Genomic DNA, 24,838 nt, shown 5'->3' with positions numbered 1-24,838 from the left:
ATTTTCATGTCGAGGGAAGCTTTTCTTTCCGAACTTTGTTGATGCTGCAGGTAACCTCTGCCGGTAATGACGGATAAGATGATCCAGATGATGAAGTACTGGTGTCAATCGCCCGTGCACATGCCCAAAGTTCTGTTCCGTTCTGTTCAGATCTTAAAGGGAATGTTTCAAATTTGAACGTATTGAAGTAAGCATCAAACACGCTAAACCAGCCCATTTATAACTATTGGTATACCTTAAAAGCCGAAAAACTGCTCTAGACAGCCCAATTCTCTGTTAGTAAATGTGCTTTTCATCGTGCCATGGTTTGATCATGTCATCGTACCCGGCACAACATAAGACTTGAATGACGTTATTATAACGTCATGAATGTCAAGGTGACTTTGAAATGCCCTCCCCGATATACGTTACCCCCATTTTGGCGGGCATGTGGCTCAGAAACTAGAGAGGCTTAGTCCTTAAGGAGGACAAGATTGTGAACAACACCGAAAGGTCTTGAAGATGGCTATTACAGTTCAAAGCCCCATATCAATGGGTTTTCCATACAAACGTAGAATAATCCCTTTAGAGAGAGTGTTCCGCATTTGTATGGGTTTCAAACTGAAATAGCCATGTAAAGATCATTCGAGCAGTTAACAATTCTACCATTTTTAAGAGCCAAAACTTTCTAGCTTTTAGCTACACGCCTGCGAAGACGTGTATCATTTTTCGGGGAGGCAATCTCAAGGTCACCCTGGCATCCATGACGCTATAATAACGTCGTTAAAATCCCATCATTCTATTAGCCATGTGGCAATCAATGCTAAGAAAAGTACAACCGTTGAGTCATTCCTATCGGCCGTTCGTAGCCACGTTTTCAAAATATAACGGCCGTCAGTTAGCTCTCAATTAATATTGTGCATGGTACGATAACGCAATCAAACATTGACATATTGAGGAGCATATTTACTAAACAGAGACATTGTATTGTCCAGAGCAGTCTTTTGTCACTTGAAAGCATACCAGCAGTTATAAGTGTGTTTATCTCATCATATCTTATGCTTGGTCCAAAGATTTAAAATATGGACATTGCTCTTAACCCGGCATTGATCGCGCTCCTCAGAGGCACACCATTGACCGGAGGGGGCAGATTTGACCCTCGCTTATGTCAGGAACAGCCGAGCCGAATAAAAAAATTAAAATCGCAATCGATATCGCCGAGGCGTGCGGCCTCACATCACACAACAAACTTATGTTTAAGCGCGTCACATTAAGGTCACAGGTCAAGGTAAAATTATAAGGATGTTCATTTAGAACATCTGACATTTCCCTAAATACATTTGATTGAGAAGTGCATCCCATGGTGTGAAATCATTGCGCCCTGATCAAACATACAACGTAGGAGGGTATCCAATGTTACGCGCGCCGTACCTGGCCTAGAATCAAGGTCAGGCCTAAAGCCAAGCCCGTGCAAATGAGAACCGAAACCTTGGTGTGTAGGTCTGTTTTGTGGTCTTTTTGTTTCCGTCAGATACGAGCCATCTGGACGTGAAGTGGAAGAGTTTAGCCGCAATTATCGGATTAAACACACGAACAAGAGCTGATACTTGCTCATAAACCGCCTAAGGCCAGGGTGATATGGATGACCCGGTGGTGAATAGCGGCTGGATCGACTGTCGCGTTGCTTCCGACGGTGCAGTCCTGCCGACAGCGCAATCTGATACTCTTCAACCACGCTGCCAGTCGCGTGATCGTCAGTTTGCGTGTGAAACTGATAAACGGCTTCCGCTGCGCCGTCACCGCGCCACTGCGGCAGACCTGGGCCCAGCCGCCCGCCGTCGCGGGCTCTGGGCCACCTGTTTTTGCGTTTCAAGATGCAAACCCGATGCGTTTCAAGCCATAACTCAGTCATTATTACAGATAATTACTTGAACCTTGTTACAGGCATCCCTCATAGTCGTATCTAGGACATCTTATCTAAAACTTTCATGATTATAAAGTATGAAACCAAAAAGTCATGTGTACCCTTTTCATTAATGTTTTGGCCATTTGACATGCAAATATTTAAATGTGCCATACGGAGGCTACACAAAGACAGATTTTATGCATGGTAGACTAATTAGCTCACATTCCCCTCTAACAGATGTCAAATATGTCCTTTTTTTGGCTTCTGTGTCAATTTGTCTACGGCTATGTGCTTTTGACAAAAAATCGGCAAACAGCACGTCTCTCTGACATTACTCACGCTTGATCTATTGAAATATAATATTTTTTCTTCAGCCCAAGGCGCAACATGCATCAAGTGACATCTACTGAAAATTTTGCAGCTGTAACTCAAGGCGTTTTTGAATTATTGCGATTATCAGACGGGGAGCAGATTTGACCCCCGTTAATGCCGGGCTAAGCTTATCGAAAAAAATGTCTCAAAGGTTCCGAGCGGCTAATCTTTTCCAAAGTCATTATATTTGAAGTTTTGTTTCATCGTATGGGGCATTACGAACGACAAAGGTCCGTGGCGACCTGCGAAATGGGCGCACGGTGCAGAGATTTCTGCTAGCACTGCCGACTATATTCGATTGTTATTTTCATGACCGTTAACCTGACTCAAGATCACCTCATTTCACTGCTTGAGAGTTATCGCGTATGTGTTGGGTGGAATGATGGAGGCGTCATGGAAATCAGCCCGTCATCATCGGAGCTGAGTCAGCATACGCACAACTCGGGTTCAAAACCGCTCATCCTTTTGTTGTATTTGCATCTGAGATTGTTTCTGTCAAACTCGACTAAACCCAACCAGAACAAAAACAACAAACCAGACTCAAGTGACGACGCATCGTTCGAAGACCACGTATCTGAGAAGACTTTTGTGTTGGTGATACATATACGCATCATAGACAAAACGCATAAGACGTACACATAAGACATTATCAGCGCATGCTCACTGCAACGCATCCGACGCAATTATCACAAGGCCCATGCTCCCGGTAGAATAGGCCTTACTCAGCGTTTAATGTGGGGCTCGTTCTTGACACTCGCAGGCATCAAAAGATCCACACCCTCGCACACCTGCATGACCTTCAGTGTTCTGTGGCCGCTAGGGCAGTCCCTGCGGGGTTGGCCGCTCCCTTCAGGGGAGCTCACTGTCGGCCTCCAGCAGGCCGGAACCCTCCAACAGGTCGGCGCCCTCCGACAGGCCGGATCCTTCCTCCGGCAGCAGGTCAAAGTCGGGCGCCTCCGGCTCGAAGGCGGGGCTCTCGGCCTCCTGCGTAGTGAGCAGGAGCTCGTCACCGGCTGCCTCCGGCGCCGGGGCAGCCTTGATCTCCTCGTTCAGTAGAACCGTGCCAGAGGATGGCAACACCTCATTTCCTAGGATCGCATCTAGCATTTGGCCGACCTCAGAGATCAGATCCTGATTAGAGGTGGTCTCTGGGATATCTTCCCGAGCATCTGAAATTACTTCTTGATCAGAAGTGGTCTCTGAGATCGCTTTCTGGGCAGGAATGGTTTCTGAGATTTCTTCCTCTTCAGGGCTGGTCTCAGAGATTGCTTCATGCGCCGGAGCGCTTTCTGAGGCTACTTCCTGATCAGAAGTGTCCTTAGGGGTCAATTTCGGAATGGAAGCGCTCTCTGGAGTCAATTCCAGAGCAGGGGCATTCTCTGGTGTCAATTCCTTAAGAGAAGAGTTCTCCAGGCCCAACTCCTGAGTGGGAGCAGTCTCTAATATTACCTCCGGAGCAAGAGCATTCGCTGAGATCATCTCCAGGACTGGAACGGTCTCCGAAATCATCTCCTGAACTGAAATGCCATTCGACGCCGCCTTAGAAGGGATACCGTTCGGAATCTTCTCTTGGGCAGTAGCCATCTCCATAATAACCTCCTGAATCACGTCTTGAGCTGATGCTTCAATCTCAGCCGCCACCTCTTGGACCACTGCAGCATCCGCTGCATCCTCTTCAGCTTGGCTTATTTCCGAGATCACTTCTGGGGTCATATGCGGAGTTTGCACGTCGTTGTTCGAGAGAATTTTCGTGGCCGGTGTGTCCTCGGTGTTTTGGGTCGATTTGAGCTCAGATAGTACCTCTTGGATCACCTCCTGAGCTGAAGCAGCAATTTCCGAAATTTCCCTCCGGACTGGACCGGGAATATCTGCAATGACATCCTGAACTGTCCCCTGGACTGGGCTGCCGGCAGTCTGGGCTGCTTCCTCGGGTGAGCTGGTGATCTCCCGGGTGGTCTCATCTGCTGAGGCGGTGAGCTTCTGAGCCTTCTTCTCGGCTGAGATCGTGGGGTCCGAGATGACCTTCTGGACCAGGCTGGGCTCTGTGATCACTTCCTCGAGCTCCTCCGCCACCGGGATAACCGAGTCGGTGGGCTCCAGGGTGTCGATACCTGCAGTCGTCGGCTGTGGCTCGGCTGCCGTGGTCTGCTCCACCGGCTGTGACTCGGCTGCTGGAGCCCGCTCCACTGGCTGCAGCTCGACTACCAGGGCTTGCTCCGCCGCCGGCTGTGACTCGACTGCCGGGGCCTCCTCCACCGGCTGGAGCTCGACCACCCGGGACTGCTCCGCCTGCTGTGGCTCGACTGCCGGGGCCTGCTCCGCCAGCTGTGACTCCTCGGCTGCCTGGGCCTGCTCTGCCGGCGACTGTAGCTCGGCTACCAGGTCCTGCTCCTCCGGCTGTGATTCGGCTGCTGGGGCCTGCTCTGCCGCCTGTGACTCGACTGCCGGGGGCTGCTCACCCGGCTGTGACTCGGCTGCCGGGGGCCTGCTCCAACGGCTGTGACTCGGCTGCCGGGGGCTGCTCAGCCGGCTGTGACTCGACTTCTGGGGCCTTCTCCGCCGGCGGCTGCGACTCGGCTTTCGGGGCCTGCTCCGTTGACTGTGACCCGGCTGCTGGGGCCTGCTCCACCAGCTGTGACTCAACTGCTGGGGCCTGCTCCGCCGGCTGTGACTCGACTGCCGGGACCTGCTCCACCGGCTGTGACTCGGCTTGCCGGGGCCTGCTCCGCCGGCTGTGACTCGACTGCCGGGGGTCTGCACTGCCGCTGGATCGACGCTATTCAGCGGACACACGACGCTGGGGCAGCACACGCCATCAGTGTAGACGGGTTTGCAGCCCCGGGCGCGGTGCTCACTCTCGCGCCGGTCCCAGTCGCATTCGGCAGACACCGGCTGCAACGACAGGGGACATGTCAGCAGGGATCGCCTCAGGGGACACACTGAGTAGATACCAGCGGTAACGACAGGGGGCATGTCAGCAGGGAACGCCTCAGGGAACACGCTGAGTAGATACCAGCGGTAACGACAGGTAGCTTGTCAGCAGGAAATGCTCTCGGTGGACGTCGGTTGCGACGGCAGAAGGCCTGTCGGCAGGGAATAGACAACAGGGGCGTGTCAATAGAGAATTCGCCCGGCAGGCACCGCCAAGGTCGACGGTCGGGTCAGAGGGAAACCAACAACCGGAAGCGTGTAAGCAGGGAACATGCCCAGAAGACACCGCCTGGATTGACAGCAGTGTCAATTTCGAATGAACGACAGGGGGCGCGCCAACAGTGGACACACCCGTCCCGGTGTAGCAGCAGGCTGTACGCCAAAAGCCGGGGTATAGGCTCCTTTTCAGTTGAGGTCGGGGGCTCCAGCAACGCCAACAAAAGATCCATCCTCCTACTCTAGGAGAAAACTATCCTAGGTCTGAGAAGCACAATTAACTGCTCAGCTCCCCCTAAAACTAATTTTGTGAAACTACGCCCCTGGCTTAAAAGTACGGGCACAGGCACAGGTATCTGTGATTACACGGGCAGATGCGGGTGATCAATACGATGTCAGCAGATTGGGACGGCGCCAAGGACACTGAGTGCCCACTCAAGCAAAGGTGTGCATGCTCGACTGCCTACGTCATCCTCCAACGCAAGTTCGGAACGCGCCGGCAGTCATCTTGGTGGCCGACTCCCGCCACTGGACTTATCGCCTCACATCGTTGAGCAACGCCTAAGCCACCCGTGAGCTCGGTGACCCAACCTGTCAGCTACGAGTGGTGGGGTTACCCAATGATCAGCCCCCCGTGCCATGAGCATGCTGGCAATCGCAGCGGTTGCAATACCCGTAGGAATGAGAGAAGCGGTCTCATGGAGACGAACAGTTAGGAAATATTCGTAGGAGTTCTCGGGAAAGGATGCTTATGGCCCTGCCACACTCGCATTGGGGCGTACAACAATGCAATAGCTCATGAAGGTTAGTGACTGCTTTCACCTGCGTACTGCAGGATTAGAAAACACCCTAAACATGGCTGTTCAGCTTTTTACAACGAGAACTTGCACTGATACCATGCATGAACCTGCCGGGACATCGCAGGCGCGAAAAACGCAAGTGTATGGACAGCTTTGGCGAAATCGTTTGTCGCGAAGAATTTCCCGGAAATCAATGCCAACACGGAATGAGACTGGCAGCACATAGACGTACAATTAAAGGACAAACCTTTGGGAGAAAACAAAGAGTAAACACCCAACCAACGCAGACAAAATGCCAACCAGAAGGCCCGAAACACAACAGCCGGCTTTCAGTGTGCAGCTGGGGCAACATAACTAATTACAGGAAGACGTCGCAGGCTGCCATTCAGAATCATTTGACGTCATCTGTTTGTGAAAATCCCGTGACGGTGCAAATCTCTACCGAAATCCACTTTCTGGTGCGTTATACCACCGTTTGTAATGTTGGCCTCACAAAAGCTTGCAAGGAAGTGTGTAACTGATTCAACAACAGATCGGCCTTTTAACATCTCATACATAAAGTGACAACCGACAACAACGCACTAAGACTTTTCCGTAGCGAATTCAACGAAAGGAAGGCGGACCAAGAATACTAACTTCCGGGATATATTGTGCACGGATGGCGGTTCCGTGAGGCCCACGCGCCCACACCGACGGCCGCGGCGCGGGATTGCCGACAGTGGACGGGCCACTGCTGCAACGCGGGGCTCCGCGGCTCGCCCCCGGAAAGTGCGGCGCCACGGAAAGTGGCGTCCTTCGCCGGCGTGGAGGCCGGCGATGTCGTCCGAGTGCGGCCGCCAGCCCGTCGCCATACCGGGCGGCCGGCGACACAAAGTGAACACGCAAGCGGGGCGCGACACCGCTCCGTATATAGCCGCCGTGGACAGACGGCCGCCGCAAGGGCTGGCGGCCGGGCTGGCCCGGGCGGCAGGCCACCGCCGCCGCGGACTTCCAGCAGCGTGTCATGGCCCGTCGAGCCGTGCTTTTGCAGCGCCGCCGACTGCCAAGGGAGGTGACGCAGATGGGCCGGTGTCCCATCTCTCACAATATTGCTTGCGAGAACTCCGATAGCCAGAACACAACAATGGAAAAGGCGGAAGGGCAGCGACACTTTCCTTGAAGACAAGCTATTCTAGCTTTGCATCATTGCCATCGCACGCTATTCGTGAGCGAACTGATGGAATATCCTGCAACGACGCCTCTAGGCGGTCCATGTCGGCCCATCTCTTACCTAATATTTGCGTAATGCACCATGCCTACTGTTTTTCTGATGACTTCATACCGACCTTTCCTTCCATGAGCTTCCGATGTATTGTTGGTATCTTGGACGCTGACCTTGGGACGTGAAATGTTGTCGCGACGTGTGTGGAATTTCGGTGCAATGGACGCTAACATGCAGCCTACTAATGGTGTGTAGACGGCAATGACCTTAAATTTGCACGCCCCTATGCTTCTGAAAGACGACTCATCTCTGGTTGAGGAGAAGTAGAGCTTTCCGAGAGTGGTATACCATTTGACTGCTCTGCGGCTAACCATTCACAGCACGCTGCCAGCAATCCACGGCTCATCCCGCCAATGTTGTGCCCAGTCAACGACAGAATATAGAGGTGAAAGTTTAAGGTGCCGCAATGCTCGGCACAGCCAATCTTACCCTCTGACGTCACCTCACCTTCAGGGTGGCCGCTGCCACCAGCCGTACACCATACCAGTCAAGGGCAAATAGCGCGCACTTAAAGCGATTCGAGCCCACCGGTCGGAAGGCAGGTTACCTGACCAACTGAGCTATTGGGACGGACGGAGGTCTTAAAGACCGTTCCAGGCGACCAGTTAGGCGCAGCTTCTATGACAGGTCACTCACAACCGCTGGTGGATCCCGGGGGAGGGGGGGGGGAGGGGGAGGGCCATGTTCGCCCAAGATAAGTAACAACGATATAGCTTACATTCTGTTGGGTCGGGACTCGAGGTTTGGCCCGTCCCAAGATCCGACTATGGATACGCCTCTGCCCACAATAACCCTTCAAGCCGCCCAAGGAGCTAAGCAACATTGTATGCAAGCAAGGTACGTTTGCAACGGCAAACCGCGATGGACCACGGTATCCTATATAGGAAAACAAGGAGGGATCGGGGAGGCTAAGAGTGTTAACAAGCCACGCAAAAACTGACATGGGCCAGACAGAACTTTAATGCCAGTTGTGACAAAGGAACCAGCATATGCACGTCGAATATCTGCAAGATTCCAACGACACACAGCTTCATAGTTCCGTGAATCATCTGCTTAGATATGCAACTCACAATGCACTCGTCTGGCGTGAAGCACTTGCAGAAGTGGCAGGGATCACCCTTCACCGGTCCCGTTTCGAAGCAGATATCTGAAAGCATCAAAAGCAGCCATTGCATAGCATACTTTCAACTCACGTAGTGTTTCGCTAGTCCGCGCCATTCATCCGCTCGATTAAAACAATAATGTTACTCTTGCAACTCAGTTGCCTCACACTGGTTCAAAAGCATACAGTTTCCAGTTAAGCAGGTACAAGTCTCCATTACTAAGGCACTCCCCATGACAAACAGTACTGAAATTATAACTGACAACACCACGCTAATTTTTCTAGGGTGATGCTGACTGACACTGTACGTGCATAATGAAGACAACCCCGCGCAAATGGCCATTGCTGCATTCTACATGAAATGGCCATCAAGCGCACACGATAGCACACGCTATTTTGCAGCTACAGCATTTAACAAAGGTGTGACAAATGAATTTGACAGATTTCAGAGGCATGTCAATGATAACACATAATATGCATGCAGCAGTCCTATGTATATATATATATATATATATATATATATATATATATATATATATATATATATATATAGAATGCTGCAACGCCTCTAACGAAGGTACTTCAGTCAGCGAATGAGCTAGCTGCTGTTCTTTGCAATTATCTGGTAACGAATGGGAGGGCTCAAACAGACTCAAACGGCGGCACAGACATGTTCTGTTCTGTTCATACCCCGAACCCTCCACCTTGCGTAATGCAGGGCATCTCGTCAAGTTACCTTTCGTATCAAGCTTGGCCTTGAAGATGGTCTCGATATCTCCCACGGGCAGCGAGAGCGCCAGCGAGGCGGTGGTCAACAGGAGCAGGCCGCGCATCGTGTTCAGCGCTGTCTGTCCGACCGCAAACTGCACTGCCGGGGCGACCCGCCGGCCGCGTGTCTTATACCAGCCGCTAATGGCGTCACCGGCCCCGGGCGGCCGTACTGCGCCGATTCGAGCAGCGATAGCTGACATCGTCGCCCCACGAGGATGACTAGCGGCCACACTCAACCTGGCCCAGCGTGTGTCCACGACGTTTCGTCATCTCGTCTGTAGGAGCCTACGACTTAACCAGCTTAACAGAAGGTAAAGGAGGAGAAGGAGGAGGAAAAGTAGGAGGAGAAGGAGGAGGACGACAAGGTGGATGTGGAGGAAGAGGAAGGGAGAAGAAAGAGGGCGAAGAGGAGGAGGCGAAGGGGAAGGGGAAGAGGAGGAGAAAGAGGGTCATTGTCTGTAGGCCAGGCTGCCCGTGATGACGTCACGGATGACGTGGGCGGGGAACGGAAAGAGCATCGTGCCTAACAGGTTGAGCACAGGGCTTTCTGGGTTCGCCGGCAAAGCATCTTGACATGAAGTGGCAGGGAACACTCGCCTCACCTGATGGTGAGGCGAGTGTTCCCTGACATTGATGCCATAGCGGTATGATGTAGGGTGTTACACATGATGCATATGGAGGACACTTCGAAGAAATGACAGATAATTTAAGTATTCAGTAGGTAGTCAGAATGGTCGATAGCACCTTGTTAACGACGCTCATCTTCCACAAACCAAATTTTGAACGCTGGCTGGACGTGAGGAACAATTAGAGATGAGTGCTCATTGCAATTCGGAATTGCAACCATGTAATGGCTTTATTCTGACCTGAGCTTGGATTCGAGACCCAAATTAGTTTTAATTTGTGTCGACATCTAGAAAATCAGCCGCATTTTACGTCCCACTTCTAAACCAATTTGTTTGATTTCTGGCGAACTGCTCTCACATTTTATATTTACACCCTGCTGAGCCATATCCTCCCGATTGAAAATGGTACTGAGCATTCGTGTTGGTACACATATCTACGCGTGACAGGCCGCTTTGTTCGAGAAAACTTATCTGAGATTGATGAGGCCTGCTTGTGGCATGTAGGCCCTTGAACTTTGGTCCGCGCTCTCCCGGTTTAAATGCTGTTTTACTTAAGCTCCCTTCTTTAATCAACTACACGTTGGTTGACCACAGCAGTGACCACAACAGTTGAGTTAGTCCGGAACCCACAGCAGTAGGGTCCAGCAGTAACTAATGCAGTGCTATAGAGCGCGTAGGACAGGCGACACTGGTGCAACACAGACATGTGCGTGCTGTATCGAGTTTATTTGAAGGAAGGTGGAGCCTACAGCGCATTCCATCGCATTTAATCACATTCTCAAATAACGCCAAGCAGGATTCGACATCAACTTCAACAACATCAACATCAACATCAACAACATCAACAGCATTGGGATCCAAATTTCTGGGATTCATATTCTCATTTTCAGACTTTCAGGTATTGTAGGATTCGAATCTACTCGAATCCTTCGACTCAGAATCCTCAGTCCAGTGGCAATGCTCCAAGCCATGCACGCGGTGCCGAATCCAGCTTATGGCGCTTGCACTTCACTGTCAAGGATTTTTTAGCACCCATGGCTGTGATGTGTATGGTAGGAGAAGCGTGGGCACAAGTGGCTCACGATGGATTACCAGCTATTAGTGTGACAGTTTGCGTGGCCCACGAGGGTTGCCAGCTTTTCGTGGCTGCTTAGCAGTCGCCCTACGGCTGTTTTCCCCTCCGCCTTACTATAGAGGGGGTGAGGGCAGGGGGAGGGAACTCAACAGCTTCTTTAATGTTTCGGAAACTAAACGGGATAGAGCCACGCGGCAACAGCATTGGAAAGCTCCTTTTAGAATGCATCAGTTAGGTGTCAGTGATCAGCGGCGAATGTTACGTTTGGCAGGTCAAAGTAAGTCATAGGCTAAATCAACACTTGATAGATCTATCGTATTATCCCGTAAGTAAGCGTGCTGCGACAACGCAAACGACGGTGTTGAATAGCTCTTAGAAAACTCTATCACATGAGCACGGGTGAACACAGACTTACCTAATCTACAATATGTCATGTCAGGTGAGATGGAAGCCCTTGCGATTACATCACGAGCTAAGCAGCCACGCAAATGGAGCTAACAGCGTTAGAGAGGCCTTCCAAAGCTGCAAGCTGCTATCATTGCTGTTAAAATTGTATCACCTTTAAAACGTCAAATGTGGTCACAAAGGTCAAAATATGACCTAACTTGACCTTTGCTGACCTAACCTTGAAAAAACAGCCGGGGTGATCGTAATGCAATTAACGGTAATGCAACTGAGTAAAACAGCCAAAAAACCTCCTGGGAGTACATTTCCCGCGAGATATAAGCACTACGTGTTATTTGTGTGCAAAATGTCACCAAGGTGGCCTCGAGATAAAGAACATACATGATGAGACATGAAAGTTTGAAGCAGCAAATTTTCATACGTGTAGAAATAACGTAAACTTTTTCTTTTTCATTTGCTGCTCAAAATATAAGCACCACGCTCACAGCCGTTCAGGAGTTGCTCGAAAAAACCCGTCGAAGAATTTCCGAGCCCCTCCCCTCTCCGAAGTAGAGAGATCTCCATTGGGATTATGACAGTGTATTGCAAAAATATACTTAACAGGGTTCAGGGCCCGATCTCTTTTTGTGAAGCTTTTTGTGTAGGACTTGGCAAAAGCCCTACACAATCATCAAACCTCCCAGAGAACCGCCCAGACAGCGCCATTGAGCCGTTTCGCGATGTAATACGTGCCGAGAAGTTAGCCTGGCATTTTTGATAGTCTAGGGGTCTCTTTATCGCTCATTTCCTCCACACACACTATTGGCTGCTTGGGATGCCTCTATTTATAGCCTATTCCGAATCAAGTTATGACAACCAGCAAATACACTATCTAAAGGCCCAACGTCTTAGTCCTGCTCTTTGCCACATGAACTGGATTGTTTGGATCATGAGAAGTAAACTACCATGCTCATTCGAAGTTTCACAAATGTGTCCGATAATCCGCATGAATGACTCTCAGCAGTGTCAGGCGGCATCTTTCCGATCTAGTCTGGTGCAATGGCAGGAATACCGTTCTTCGAGCCAACTCACCACAAATCCCGGCTTATCGCTCGATGACAGCTGCCGCGTTGACATCGTAACTCGATGGTACATGGTGACGTGGCCTGAAGCTCATGAACAGGTCGCCACGAGTCTGGCGAAAAGTGGCATTGCAGTCAGAGGTGAGTGTGATGTTGAAATGCGTTGTGGAAACTCTGAACATTACATAACCGAGTCTCCACCCGGCCACACCGAGGCCATACTGAGCTGAACACAGTTTGGTCGTATTCCGCTTTAGCCAGAGCGCAGAACATTGGTGCCTTTTCATGCCAGTTTGATATTATGTCGTCATGGCATGCCTTGCGCTTGATGTGTTATCATATGATAGCATCCGGTATCCCAGCGCGGTCTGACAGACTTCATTACCCAGGGATGGCTCCAGGCGCAGTTTGTGTGGGACACGTCTAATGTCAAGTCGAGGTATGCTCAGCGACGAGCTGTGAAAGATTTCTTCCTGCTAACGAAGACATTGCTTGACTGACGTGAGTTCTCATGTCAAAGGTGCCATAAGTGACCATTGTCTCGCATGCTTTGTATCTATCACATACTTTGAGTTCATATAGATAGATTTAGAGGACTTCAAAGTAGGATAATGATACCATGGGTGAATAGGTTGCTAAGATTTATTGACAACTGAGCGGACAATCCAGATCTGTAACGGCTTCAGTTGTTGCGCATCCTGCACCGCCAGTAGGTCCACCTGGAGCACCTCTTCTTGTCATGATTTGACGGATTTGGAATCAATGATGAATACCGCTGTCACTGATTGTGCTTTGCCATTCAGTTGGCAGTTGAATACCACCACAGTTACGATTTTAGGACAAAAACACTTGCCTCTGCGAAGAAAAAAACGCAGGTGAGACAGTAGTAATAGCCTTATTCTTCGGAAAAAGGAAAATGCAGATATAGTTGCGTTGATATTTCGGCAACGTGCCTTTGTCGAAACAATAGTAAAAGTGGCATGTTGTCGAAAAAGGCACGCTGTGAAGCCCAAGTGGCATGTTTCGATAAAGGCATGCGGCCGAAATATGAACTCAACTATATCTCCACTTTCTTGTTTTTCCCCCGAAAAATAAGGCTATTACTGCCGTCTAATCTATGTCAATAACGTTCCACGCTAATGCGCTGAACAACTTACGTAAGAAGAAAACGGGTTAGCTTTCATCTGGGCCACAACGCGCTTTAAAATGCTGGCACATACCGCAGTTAATCCTCTTTATCCCAATCCAGATGTCATCATGTGCTTAACTTGCCAAACGTTTGCAAGTCTGGCCTACCATATGAGGGAGGTGGCGGAGGTAAGAACATTAGGCAGCTACATGATAGCCTGTGGTACAGAATAAACATGTAACTAGTAATGACAAGCCTGGGTACCTCGTGCACCGCTATGTGAAGGCCCTGTTCCACATTTGTATGAATATTTCCACTGAGGCAGTCTTTTAAGATCATTTTCTGCACTGCAAAGTTATGCCCTTTGTGAGAATTCAAATTCTCTTGTGTCTTAACAATGCGCTCGCGAAGTTGTGCAGACCAATCCGCGCCGCCCGTTTAAAAATGACGGCGCGAATCAGTCTGCACAAGTTCACCCCGAGATGTTTGATGACACAGAGATGTCCTGCGAATTCTGCGTTCCCTATGGCCATGCTGTGTTTAAAGGAAGTGCTCCACCTTGGTATGGGGTTTTAACTGAAATAACCATCTTGAAGATCATTCGGCGCAGTCCACAGCCCTGCCCTTCTTAAGATATAAGCGCTTCTAGTTTTTTAGGTTCACGCCCGCGAAGATGAGCAGACTTTTTCTGGGGGACTATTTCAAGATCACCAAGGCAGCCATGACGCCATGATATCGTCATTCAAATGCTGTCATTTCATTGGTCATGCGACGATCAAGGCCAATAAAATGTAATTGTCAAGCTGTTCATACCTGGCCGTCGTGAGCACGCTTTCCAGGTATAGCGGCCGTCGATTGGCTCTCAACGGATGTTGCGCAAGGTGGGGTGACGCAATCAATCAATGACGTATTGAACAACAAATCTACTAAACAGAGAAACTGTGTTGTCTAGAACAGCCTTCCCCTCTTGAATGGGTAGTTACAGTTATAATAGAGCTTATTGGATCATATCTGGTGCATATTTCAATATCTTCGACTGTAGAACATTCCCTTTCAGATAAAGACAGCCATGGCCATTGAGTAATATTTGGGGGGGGGGGGAGGGGATGGAGGGGAATTTATGGTGTGGTGCGTGCTCCGCGCTTCTGCCGGGCTGCCGCTAGATGTTTGTGCGCCGCCGGCTACTGCTGTCGCACCTCCCCACAGGCGCGAATTTATAATGAGGAGCCCATTGGTCAGCATACGAGCCAGATGATGTTAGCGCACGACTCGGCACGTTGTGACTCCGATACACACCCGCAATCAGCACACACTCAAGTGTGCTACAGAGCTGGATGAAACGGGTGCCCGGGGAAATGGCGGGATGGTAGGTCCGATCAGGCACCATGAACGGCTGTCTGCCCTTACTTGACTGTGTTAACCAAGGTATTTCACGTTTACCTTTTTAGCTGATGACAACATCTAAACGGGGTAACAACGGAAGCAAATGCATCGACAATACGTGCAATTGGAAGGGATCCCACGCAAGTGGTGAATCACATTGGCAAGGACTCGCTGGATTAACAATCCTGTGAGCCCCTCAGCCCCTTAACTAATCCACGCAGACTCCATGCGTTCGGCGCCCCACCACGCTCACTCCAGCATACACATCCGCTGGCACCCACGTGACTCCATTCACTCCTGGCTCGCACGAGGATGAGGGCACACCGCTCCCCCTTTATTCAGCGCCTTGACATTATAATTGGCTCGTCTGCGCGAGTCCTCGATAAGCTCAATTAAGCTAATTTATTACGTTTCAAACATCCAACAAATCCACGCTTCAGACCTGTTTAAAACATGTCATATTTATTTTTCAGCTTGCCACCAACGCAGGCACTGGGTCAACAGCAGGTGTCTGAAGCTGGACGACGATTCGCTCCCTCGCCTGACCTCCAGGGTGACGGCTCCCTACTCGGGCAACGCTCCACGCGTCTCGTCCACCATTGATTCTGCCACGCCAACCACTCGCAGCTTTCCACTGCCGCGCACTCGCCTTAGACAGCGCTTCGCCCAGCACGAAGTCGTCGCCTACGGCGCTTCTGCGCCTTCGCCTCCCACCCGCCGGATAGAGTTTTGCGAGGCACCGTCCCCCGGCGCTCCCTAAGAGACCTGGAGGTGGGCAGCGCGCCCCACAGGATGGTGGAGTTCCTCGGCAGATAGTGAGCGTCCGGCGTGACCTTCGTTCACGCCGTACGGCCTCCTTGGCGGGCGCGCTCTGGAGACTCGGCCTGACCCTCTGCGACGACCTGGTTCCTTGTCGCCCTTCCTATGAGCGTCGATGGAGGGCCCTTCATCGGTCCCGAACATTCCGCCATTAAGAAATATAAGGCCTGGCGTACACCACGTCGGAAGAGAGCAGGCTGTGTCCTGTTTTTCTCCGAAGGCATTGCACGCCAACGGACAGACCCAGCTACAGCTGTGCATAATTCGGCATCCCGGGCGGTCTCCACTGGTCCTTGGTCATGCCATGACCTATGCCTCTTCATGCCATCACGCCTGAGATCAAGTGAGAGACAACGAGGCGAGCCGACCGTCTCTTAGTCCAAAAAAAGCTAAATCTCACCTTCGAGTCGCGCCGCCTTTCAAACATTACTGCGCAAGAACAGGGTCGCACTCGTGTGGCTCCCTCTCAGTCCTGAACGCATCTCAGGTGTACTGCTCGGGTGTGTTCCGCGCTTATCACTCTTCGCGGCCATTACCGATGCTGCGCGACCCGTCCCTCGTTAAACGGGCAGCCGGATGTGAATCGACAAAGGAATATGCCGTCTGACTAGAGTCTCGCGAGCCAGATGAAGCAACGAATTAAAAGGGGAAGAGGCGTAAGTGCAGGTAAAACCCGCGCATGGGAGCTGGCTGGGGTTGGCTGAGGGTCTGCCGTTCCTAATCACTGCGGAAAAACTAAGGAAACAAGAAACGGGCAATCAGACGAGCTGAGCAACAGCCTAACGTTCTAGCCAAAGACAAGCGCCTGGGACGTACAGTCGCGGCTCGTACACCACGCCAACCTCGAGGCGTGACCGGTGACGGCGATAACGAATCGACCTGGATCCCTACGGCCGCCTCCAAAGGCTAAACCAAGGTAGCCCTGGCGTAGGCTAATGAGCGAGCCACCGCACCGAAGCGCGCGTCACCGGCTTCGGTCACTGTGCCCACCCGCGCCGGGCGCGAGTGCCGTCTCGCCGCCTAACCAAATCACCTCCAGTCTCGATTCCGCACTGCACTACTAAAACGCAGACCGTCACCTGTATTTACAAAAATCACCCACACGTAGGCACCATAACGATTCACCGCTTCACGCGGTCCCAGCGCTGACCCGCCCGGCACATCATACCCCCCCCCCCCCCCCCTCTTAACAAGGAGAGTACGCCCGAGACGCAGTGCCCGGCCGGGAGGGTCGCCTAGCCGGTGCCCCCTCCCCTTCCCCAACTACTCGGGAACAGACATCGATGCCCCCCGCCCACCCGGTGGGGAGGGGTCAAGGGATGCGTTTGGAGCGCCAGCCGTCTATGGTCAGGTGGGAATGGGGGACAACAGCCTGCGGACTCGCACGTGCATGCTGTCGCCGGTGTCCGGTTGCCCGCGGGACCAGATGTCGTTGCCAGGTAATGAGCGGTTGGGTCGTTTCGTCCTGTCGAGGCACGGCTGTAGGCGCCTGATGCACTCCCTACTAATGATCTCCTCGGAGATCTCAACCTCCTGCTAGCTCCTCGCTCCAGACTCTCACGTTGACTCCCTTTTCCCCCAGCGCCTCCCGAGACTCTCCTGACAGACTCTTCTGGAAGCCTTTTCCAACCGGCTCAATCCGCCTTCGCTTCCTCACAGTCCAGTACTTTTACCCGCAAAACCCCTCCTGTCCAACGCGTTGCCTAGCCGGCCTCCGCTGCTTTCAAGGCTCGGCCCCCAGCATGCGTCTGAGCAAGATCTCGGGCGTGCCGTCGCCGGCAACGGCGCAAGACCCGCCCACTCTCCTCCTCTCTCGTCCCGGGCGGGCCCCGCGCGTCCCATCTGGCCCAGTGTGTGGCGCCCGGTCGCCGCCTAACCAAGTCACCTCCAGCCTCAATTCCGTACTGAACTACTAAAACGCAGACCGTCACCTACCTCCCCCCGGGCGTTATGTGGGTGGCGCTTCTGATGTCAGTTGGGGTCAGTCAGTCAGCTCCGGCGTCGCCGGAGCGGCGGGAATTTTGGGGCGCAGTGGCAAGCACCTTCGAAACATGTAAGACAAACAGCCCTGCGGCCTTGTTATTTCGCTGGCGGCCTTGCTTTTCGCGTCCATTTTTCTTCACGCGATGGTCAATTCGGAAGACAGGGTCGCCGTCGTAGCCGTTCCGGCAGGAAAACAGCGGTTTACCCCACCTGGCCGAGCGACATACGCTGTTTCCCCTCGCAGATCTGGTCAACAACTGGTGCCACTTTGTTGTAGCGGACCTATCGGCTAGAGCGTCGGGCGGATCAGCATTCCGCTCTCAGGCCCCGCTCGGCCCAATCATCATGTTTGGGTTTGGCGGCGGGGGGAGTTCCAGACCATGGCCGGCTTGTTTGCTGTCCCCACCTCGCTGGGAAGTTTATCACCGATTCCGGACGGGTGGTGAGGAAAATGAATCGTTGGAAATGTATGCCTACAATTTGTGCCTGGAGTGCGTCAGCACGAATTGTCCAGAAGTTGGTTTTCAACCGGTTTGCTCCGTTCAATGCAGTCCTCGATCACGAAACGCGTTTTGTGATACTGACACATACAACCGGACAATCTTGCTAGCTGCGACAAGCATGAGGCTGGAAATTATCGAATGACTTCAGAATAGCACCGTAACCGATAGTGCAAATGCAGGTACAATTACAAAACCACAGACAAATATACAATAACATCACGAGAAAGGGCCAAAACACGCGCAAATAGCGATCGTCAAGCTTATCACGAGTGCATAAATCTAGAAGCCACTTGCGGGAAGTTCAAAACACTACATGTACGTCAACTCGTGCGCTACAGTAGCGATGCTGACACGGCCAGTCTGGCAGCGCCTCTGACGTCATAAATCGCTCCAGGACACATCAAACGACGATCTACCAAAGAGCATATGTACTGAATAGTGCAATGTTGTTAACTGGAGCAGTTTTTTTGCATTTAAAGCATATCAATAGCTACAATTAACATATTGTATAATATCTGATGATCGTTCAATGCATTCAAACATGGGACATTCCCTTATACATAATTTTCTGCATTTATTATCTCAGCCTTCTGTTTTTGCTCATAGAATTGAGAGCGCTCAAAGGGGCACTGGGGGTGGGAGGAGGGGGCTCTAAATCCCATCGTAAAATGTATAGTCGAATTACTGTCCAGATACTCTCTTCATAATCCCCTGCAGTGTTAACTACTGGCAATTTCTTGAACGGAAACGTGTTTGATGTGTCTAAGAGATCCAAATTAGTTTGGTTTCCACTTGTGTGGTTTTAAATATTGCTCATAATTCGAGATAGCGGCGGTCACCATCTTGAATGCCGGTCAATTTTCACAACTTTTAATCTCGATGACGTGGTTGACGTGGTTGTGTGATAACAATTTCAAGGTTTCTTGATAGTGTGGGCCATTTCTGGATTATTGTTTGAATCCAGGCCAAATTTATTTCAAATCGAATGCCAAGCGGTGAAATTTCCGAGTGAATCGAAAAAATGCACCCCTATTGACCATATTTACGTTGTTCGTTATCTTCTCGTGCTTATTGTATTGGTACCAACGTAGGTTGAGTGCGGCGGAACTGAATAAATACACACACCCGGTAGCGTGAGATGTTTCCGCTTCTATTACATCTACAACTGCCAGGTGGCGCCCGACAAAAAAAAAAAAATACACTCAGGGTGAACTGGCCATCGGGGAAAGCGGATGAAAGGGTGTTTCGCTTCTCTAAACAGTGGGTTCCACAAAACAATAAAGTAGGATATCAGAACAATAGGGACGCTCAAGCAGCCGGGCTAATTCGACTTTTCTAACTGTAATCGAACATAAATTCGTGAAGAAGTTTGCGGTCGTTAGCATTGCAGGTTCGACAATCTAGCAACCTGACTATCGGGACGAGCTGAAAGCTGCCGTGCGCAGTCTGGCCCATTAACAGCAATTTGACCTTGTCACCCAGCTTACCGCTAGAATCGAGAAAGCCAAATCCAATCAATAGTCTGATGAACAGCTACATACAGTACATTTAAGACATACAATATGCTTGTCTTAAAACTTGGTGCTCTCCGATGGATCCAGTTGCCATCGAATCGCATCAAGTCATGCCAGTCATCAGTCATCGGGTCATGTACAGGTGAGAAGAGTAAAATCAGAGTAAAATGAAATTAAACGTTTGACATGTGACCTAGTCCATGTCGCAGGTCAGATGGACCGTCATACCAGAGAGGTCCTGCATGCAATGCAGGCAATAAAACGTATTAGACATTGCTTCAATACAGATTTCCTGCCTGCCGGTTCCCTCAACGTTATGAAGATGAGAGACTAGACTAGAGGGTTAATGAAAGGTGGGAATGTTGGATGACATCTGATTTGGAGCACGGTCCACTTGGTTACAAAATAGCCGATGATCATCTTTGTTATGCTTTTCTGTCTGCTGCCGACAACCCATTTCATGAAAATTCGAAATTAGTGACAGACAACTTAATTGATTCGACACAACATAGTTAGTAATGTATATCAGCCACCGATCTGGAGTAAGAGCTGAGACTGGTATAAGTACCCTCATTACGTGGTGAAGAGGCAAATGTCTACTATTTGCTACGTAAGCGGCCTGCTCACAGCGGCCCACCTTGCTGTTCTACATGATCTGAAGATTCAAGACACACGATTAAAGATATATTACACAATAAATCAAACTTTGTGGTTCCCCACCAGCTGGCGGTTGGCTGTGGTCATATACAGTCAACAATATCATACGGCAGAAAGCAAATGCCACATCCGTAAAATCACTCCATGAAGACGTTACGTGCGCGCTATCACGTCGTCTGCCACTCTTGCTCTAGATCCCAGCCAAACATCAGAAATATAAGCTTGTGGAAGCATGGGCTTCAGTGTATTTACTTTGGGACCGAGTGTTTTGAGCTTTCCAACAGCCATCTCATGCGCTGTGTTAGCCCCACTCTGCCTTAAGTCATGAGTTTGATTTGACCATGTTACGCTCAGAGTCCATTATGTGCTATGGGTCAACACCACGTCAGCAACACGGACCACGTTAGGCCGATATATATATATATATATATATATATATATATATATACATATATATGTGTGTATATATATGGATACGCATAAATATGCATATATACATAAATAAATAAATAAATATAGATGTGTGTGTGTGCGTGTGTGTGTGTGTGTGTATGTGTGTGTATGTGTGTGTGTGTGTGTGTGTGTGTGTGTGTGTGTGTGTGTGTGTGTGTGTGTGTGTGTGTGTGTGTGTGTGTGTGTGTGTGGTGTGTGTGTGTGTGTGTGTGTGTGTGTGTGTGTGTGGGTGTGTGTGTGTGTGTGTGTGTGGTGTGTGTGTGTGTGTGTGTGTGTGTGTGTGTGTGTGTGTGGTGTGTGTGTGTGTGGTGTGTGTTGTGTGTGTGTGTGTGTGTGTGTGTGTGTGTGTGTGTGTGTGTGTATGTGCAGAAATGTCGAACCCAACTGATCTTCGTGTCCCATTGGTAATCCAAATGGAATCCCAGATCTTTCACACTAATGCATTTTCCGAAGCAATGACTGCCGCCATGTCATCATATTACTGTAGGCCATTTAGCTCGGACCAGCAAAAACGTCACGAGTAATGCCTTACCAAGTTAAGGCGTGAACTTAGCTTCTGACCTTTGGTAACATGATATTTTCCTGTCACGGAGCCATGCTCTCTTTTTCGTGAGGTGTCGGTTGCAAGATGCTACGACTATTGCTCCAGGATGTACCACTCCGGTTTGCATTATTCCGCATTGCCGTAGCATGCATAGCTCTTGGGATAATGTCAGTGGTCTATGACGTGCCAGTTGGACCGCTTTGACCTGAGTTGACTTGTCAAAGGCAGCATTCATCATTGCTTCAAACTGCATCATATCTAATACAGTTTGACAAGAGCCATCAAGTGCGTTTTCTCCGTGTCTCTAGCTTACTCAGTTTTTACGATCTTGGGAGGGGCTGGGGGCTCTGAAACTCTACCCGCTCATGGGTGAAGGCGAAAAAGACACCGTAGGGTGAGAATTAGGCTGCCAGGTTCCGCTCGCTGATGTTCCTGGTGAATCTTATCTACTCAATCTAGTTCGTGAATGTTGAAAGTGAGGAAAATAGACCTCTTTGGCTGCCAGTATCCTCGTTAGTTGCCGATCTTCAGTTCTTTCATTTCTTCATTCCCATCATTTCTTCAAATGCCGATCGTCCTTCATTCGCAACTATGTTATAGCCGAGAAAGACTTGTCTGCATGTGTCTGATCCTGTTTATGTCTGCGTCCACTCATGTTTCCGTGAAAGGATTTCCGGTGTTAGGTTTCGGTGTTCATAGAACAGTAACAAGACAGAAACATTATTAGCTGGGGATTCCTATGCCGACAATTATCGACCTTCAGCATACCAAGGCATACCGGTCAAACAATATTATCAAGCAAACATCGCCTGCATTGTCACAACTCGACATTTCAAGGTCTTCTCCTCGTCACGAACAATCGTCAGCTTGGAATAACAGTTTAGAACGTTGACGTTTGTCAATATTGCTAAAGCGTGCGTGATGACGTCGTTAAGCCCGTATTTCCTGGTATAGAGAATATCGATTATGTCATATGAGCGGCTAACGCGCAATGCCGATTCACAGCTTCTGCACAAGACACAAAGTCCATGGATAGATCATATTATAAGATTGTCTTTCGCTATGCTTTCAACATTGCAGGCTTTCCAGGTCACTGGCAAGCCATTTGGCCTGGTAACACCAGTCTGCGATGAAGAGACCTGGGAAGCACTCTTCTTTATTTCTTCGGATAGTCGACCAGATTCTGAGGCCTTGGTAGGGGCTACTTTTGACCTCAGTCGGTCACGCTCGGCAAAACACCCGAAGCGGTGCCAGCTCAAAGCGGTGCCAATGCTTCAGTGCGGCGCACGTCCGCGATCAGCCGACTCGGCAACGTGGGTACGAAAAGCCTGCGGGAGGTCCATTCGGTTCAGCCGCCGTCACCAGGGGTCAGGTCGGCTGATTCGAGCCAGCTGCGATCAGAACTGACGACGGAAAAAATATGAAGCACGGGAAATCCTCAAGCTCGAATCTTTTATGGGTACTTCATGTTCTAAAATGTGTTTGTAACAGTCAGCAGTTGAGCGGAGTCCTCAACATATTTTCACGTCATTAACAGTTTATTTTGAACCGTCAGTTTCCGCCGCACTGACAACAAGTTAGGATCTAAGTCACAGGTTGCATCGTCTGACAGCAGTTGCTTGCGAGCTGGGCAGAGAAGTCGGCCGCCGGTCCACGCACTGCGCCGTGGTGACCACAGGCACCAATCACGCCCGTCAAACGAGTGCGGTGTCCGGTCCGGTGGAGCGCGCCCGGCGCTCAGCGGTCACCCGGCACGTGTGGGCCGGAGCTGACGCAACCTTATCGGTCACACCTCATCTGCATCGGAGCGTGAGGCGGGCGCAGCCTGGCACACGTGCACGGCGGGTTCACGGCGGCGGGCGTCCAGCCGCGCCGAGACACGGTGCGCGCGGAAGGGCGGCCATCAATGTCGGGTCCGATCCGGCACCGGCGTTTGCCACCAGCTGCGGCCCGCTGGCCAACAGAGAAGTGACGTGCCTTCTAAGCAGAGATGAGCTATAAAAGAGTAACAACGAGGGTCATGGAGCAGATGATTAGAAGCGACGAGAGCCAATCAAATCTCAGCTGGAGAGGCAGCCGGCAGCCGCTGGCCGGTTGGGTGCTGTGAAGAAACGTGGTGCCACCAATAGTTGCATCGTGGCGTAGAAAATTATCAGCGATAATTCTCTAAGCGCTCCTCACACAAAGCGTGCACTTTTTGCACTTTGCAGATGGCAATAACGATCGACAAGTACTGACATCACAAGGCGCCATTTTTACGTGGACATTTGTGAGTCACCCACTGTGATCACAGGGTCAGAGATAGACATAAAGCGCAAACACGAAAATACTGAAATATGGGCTAATGGCAGACAAATTTCGAGTCACTGCTTGTACATTATAATTGTCAAGGAGCATTTGCTCATCAACTGCGGATGCCAATCATTAATCGCCTATCAAAGTTGACAGAAATCACGCTTTCTCGACGGTGAACGCAAGCTCCTCGAGGACATGTCAAGCGGTACTATTTCCGATAGCCGAGTTCACAGTCAATGACAGCGGATTCGAGGCCTGAAAGGTGTTCTTTGCACCTTTGTGTCGCTTACGACTGCGTGCACGTCTCCAGCCATCAGTTGTGAGCCCCAAAACTTATGACGGGCTAGGTGTCTCGAACAAAAAGGCATCTACCACGTTCACGTGTGATGTTATGTTACAATGGCTAGTTACAATGGCTGCCATCCCCCTACCGTCCATACCGTCCAAGAGCTCTTTTGGCCGCTTGTCGGGCTCCTGACCGCTCAGGTGCTATTTGGACGCTCAGATGTTGCAGTAGACATCCGAGGATCCGTGTCTGCTCTGTTCCATCATGTGCCAGGCAGGGCCCCCAGTACCGAACTGGGCCCTTCGCCCATTTGAGTCCAGTGGCTTAGAGGCCGAAATGGAGCCTCTGTGCTTATTATTGGGCCCGTGCGGCGGTACGGGATATTTCTACGTCAATAAGGAACCCCTGCATCGATCTGGGACCAGCTGCCTGGGTCAAAGGGCCTCCCGCGTCTAGGAGGGCATCAATGTATGATGTAGGCCTAAAAGGGCCTCTGTAGCGCTCAAGGGACCCAGCCCCCGTGTCGCCAGAATGGCAGCCGGTAGGCACCCCTCGCTGGGTCGGAATGACCCTTCATCCCCTGGCCGGGAACGATAATATACCCCCTAGGGTTCTGCGCACGAAGCCCGTTGCCCGGTAAAGTAAGGGAGCTCATTAATTTAAATAAAGGGGATCGAAATGAGGTGAAAAGTAAGAAAAAAACGCCAAACCAACAACAGCTTGAGAACGTCTGTCCTTTTACACAATCGAATAGTACAACAAATCAC

General features: G+C 50.6%; 1 protein-coding gene across 1 annotated transcript; it reads right to left on the bottom strand.

The window, feature by feature from the left end:
* Window positions 1-3,106: 3,106 nt before the first annotated feature.
* On the bottom strand, window positions 3,107-9,425 carry LOC119102805 (fibrous sheath CABYR-binding protein-like). Its single transcript, XM_037226258.1, has 5 exons — window positions 9,304-9,425; window positions 8,536-8,612; window positions 5,002-5,149; window positions 3,811-4,698; window positions 3,107-3,357 (listed from the first exon to the last, which is right to left on the bottom strand). The coding sequence occupies exons 1-5, from the start codon at window positions 9,398-9,400 to the stop codon at window positions 3,107-3,109; spliced, it is 1,461 nt and encodes a 486-aa protein (XP_037082153.1). The 5' UTR covers window positions 9,401-9,425.
* Window positions 9,426-24,838: the final 15,413 nt, after the last annotated feature.

The sequence above is a fragment of the Pollicipes pollicipes genome, unplaced genomic scaffold (genome assembly GCF_011947565.3).
Source record: "Pollicipes pollicipes isolate AB1234 unplaced genomic scaffold, Ppol_2.1 Scaffold_5724;HRSCAF=6776_pilon_pilon_pilon, whole genome shotgun sequence".
Taxonomy (NCBI): domain Eukaryota; kingdom Metazoa; phylum Arthropoda; class Thecostraca; order Pollicipedomorpha; family Pollicipedidae; genus Pollicipes; species Pollicipes pollicipes.
The sequence above is the reverse complement of the archived record's forward strand: the minus strand, read 5'-3'. Positions and strand labels throughout refer to the sequence as shown.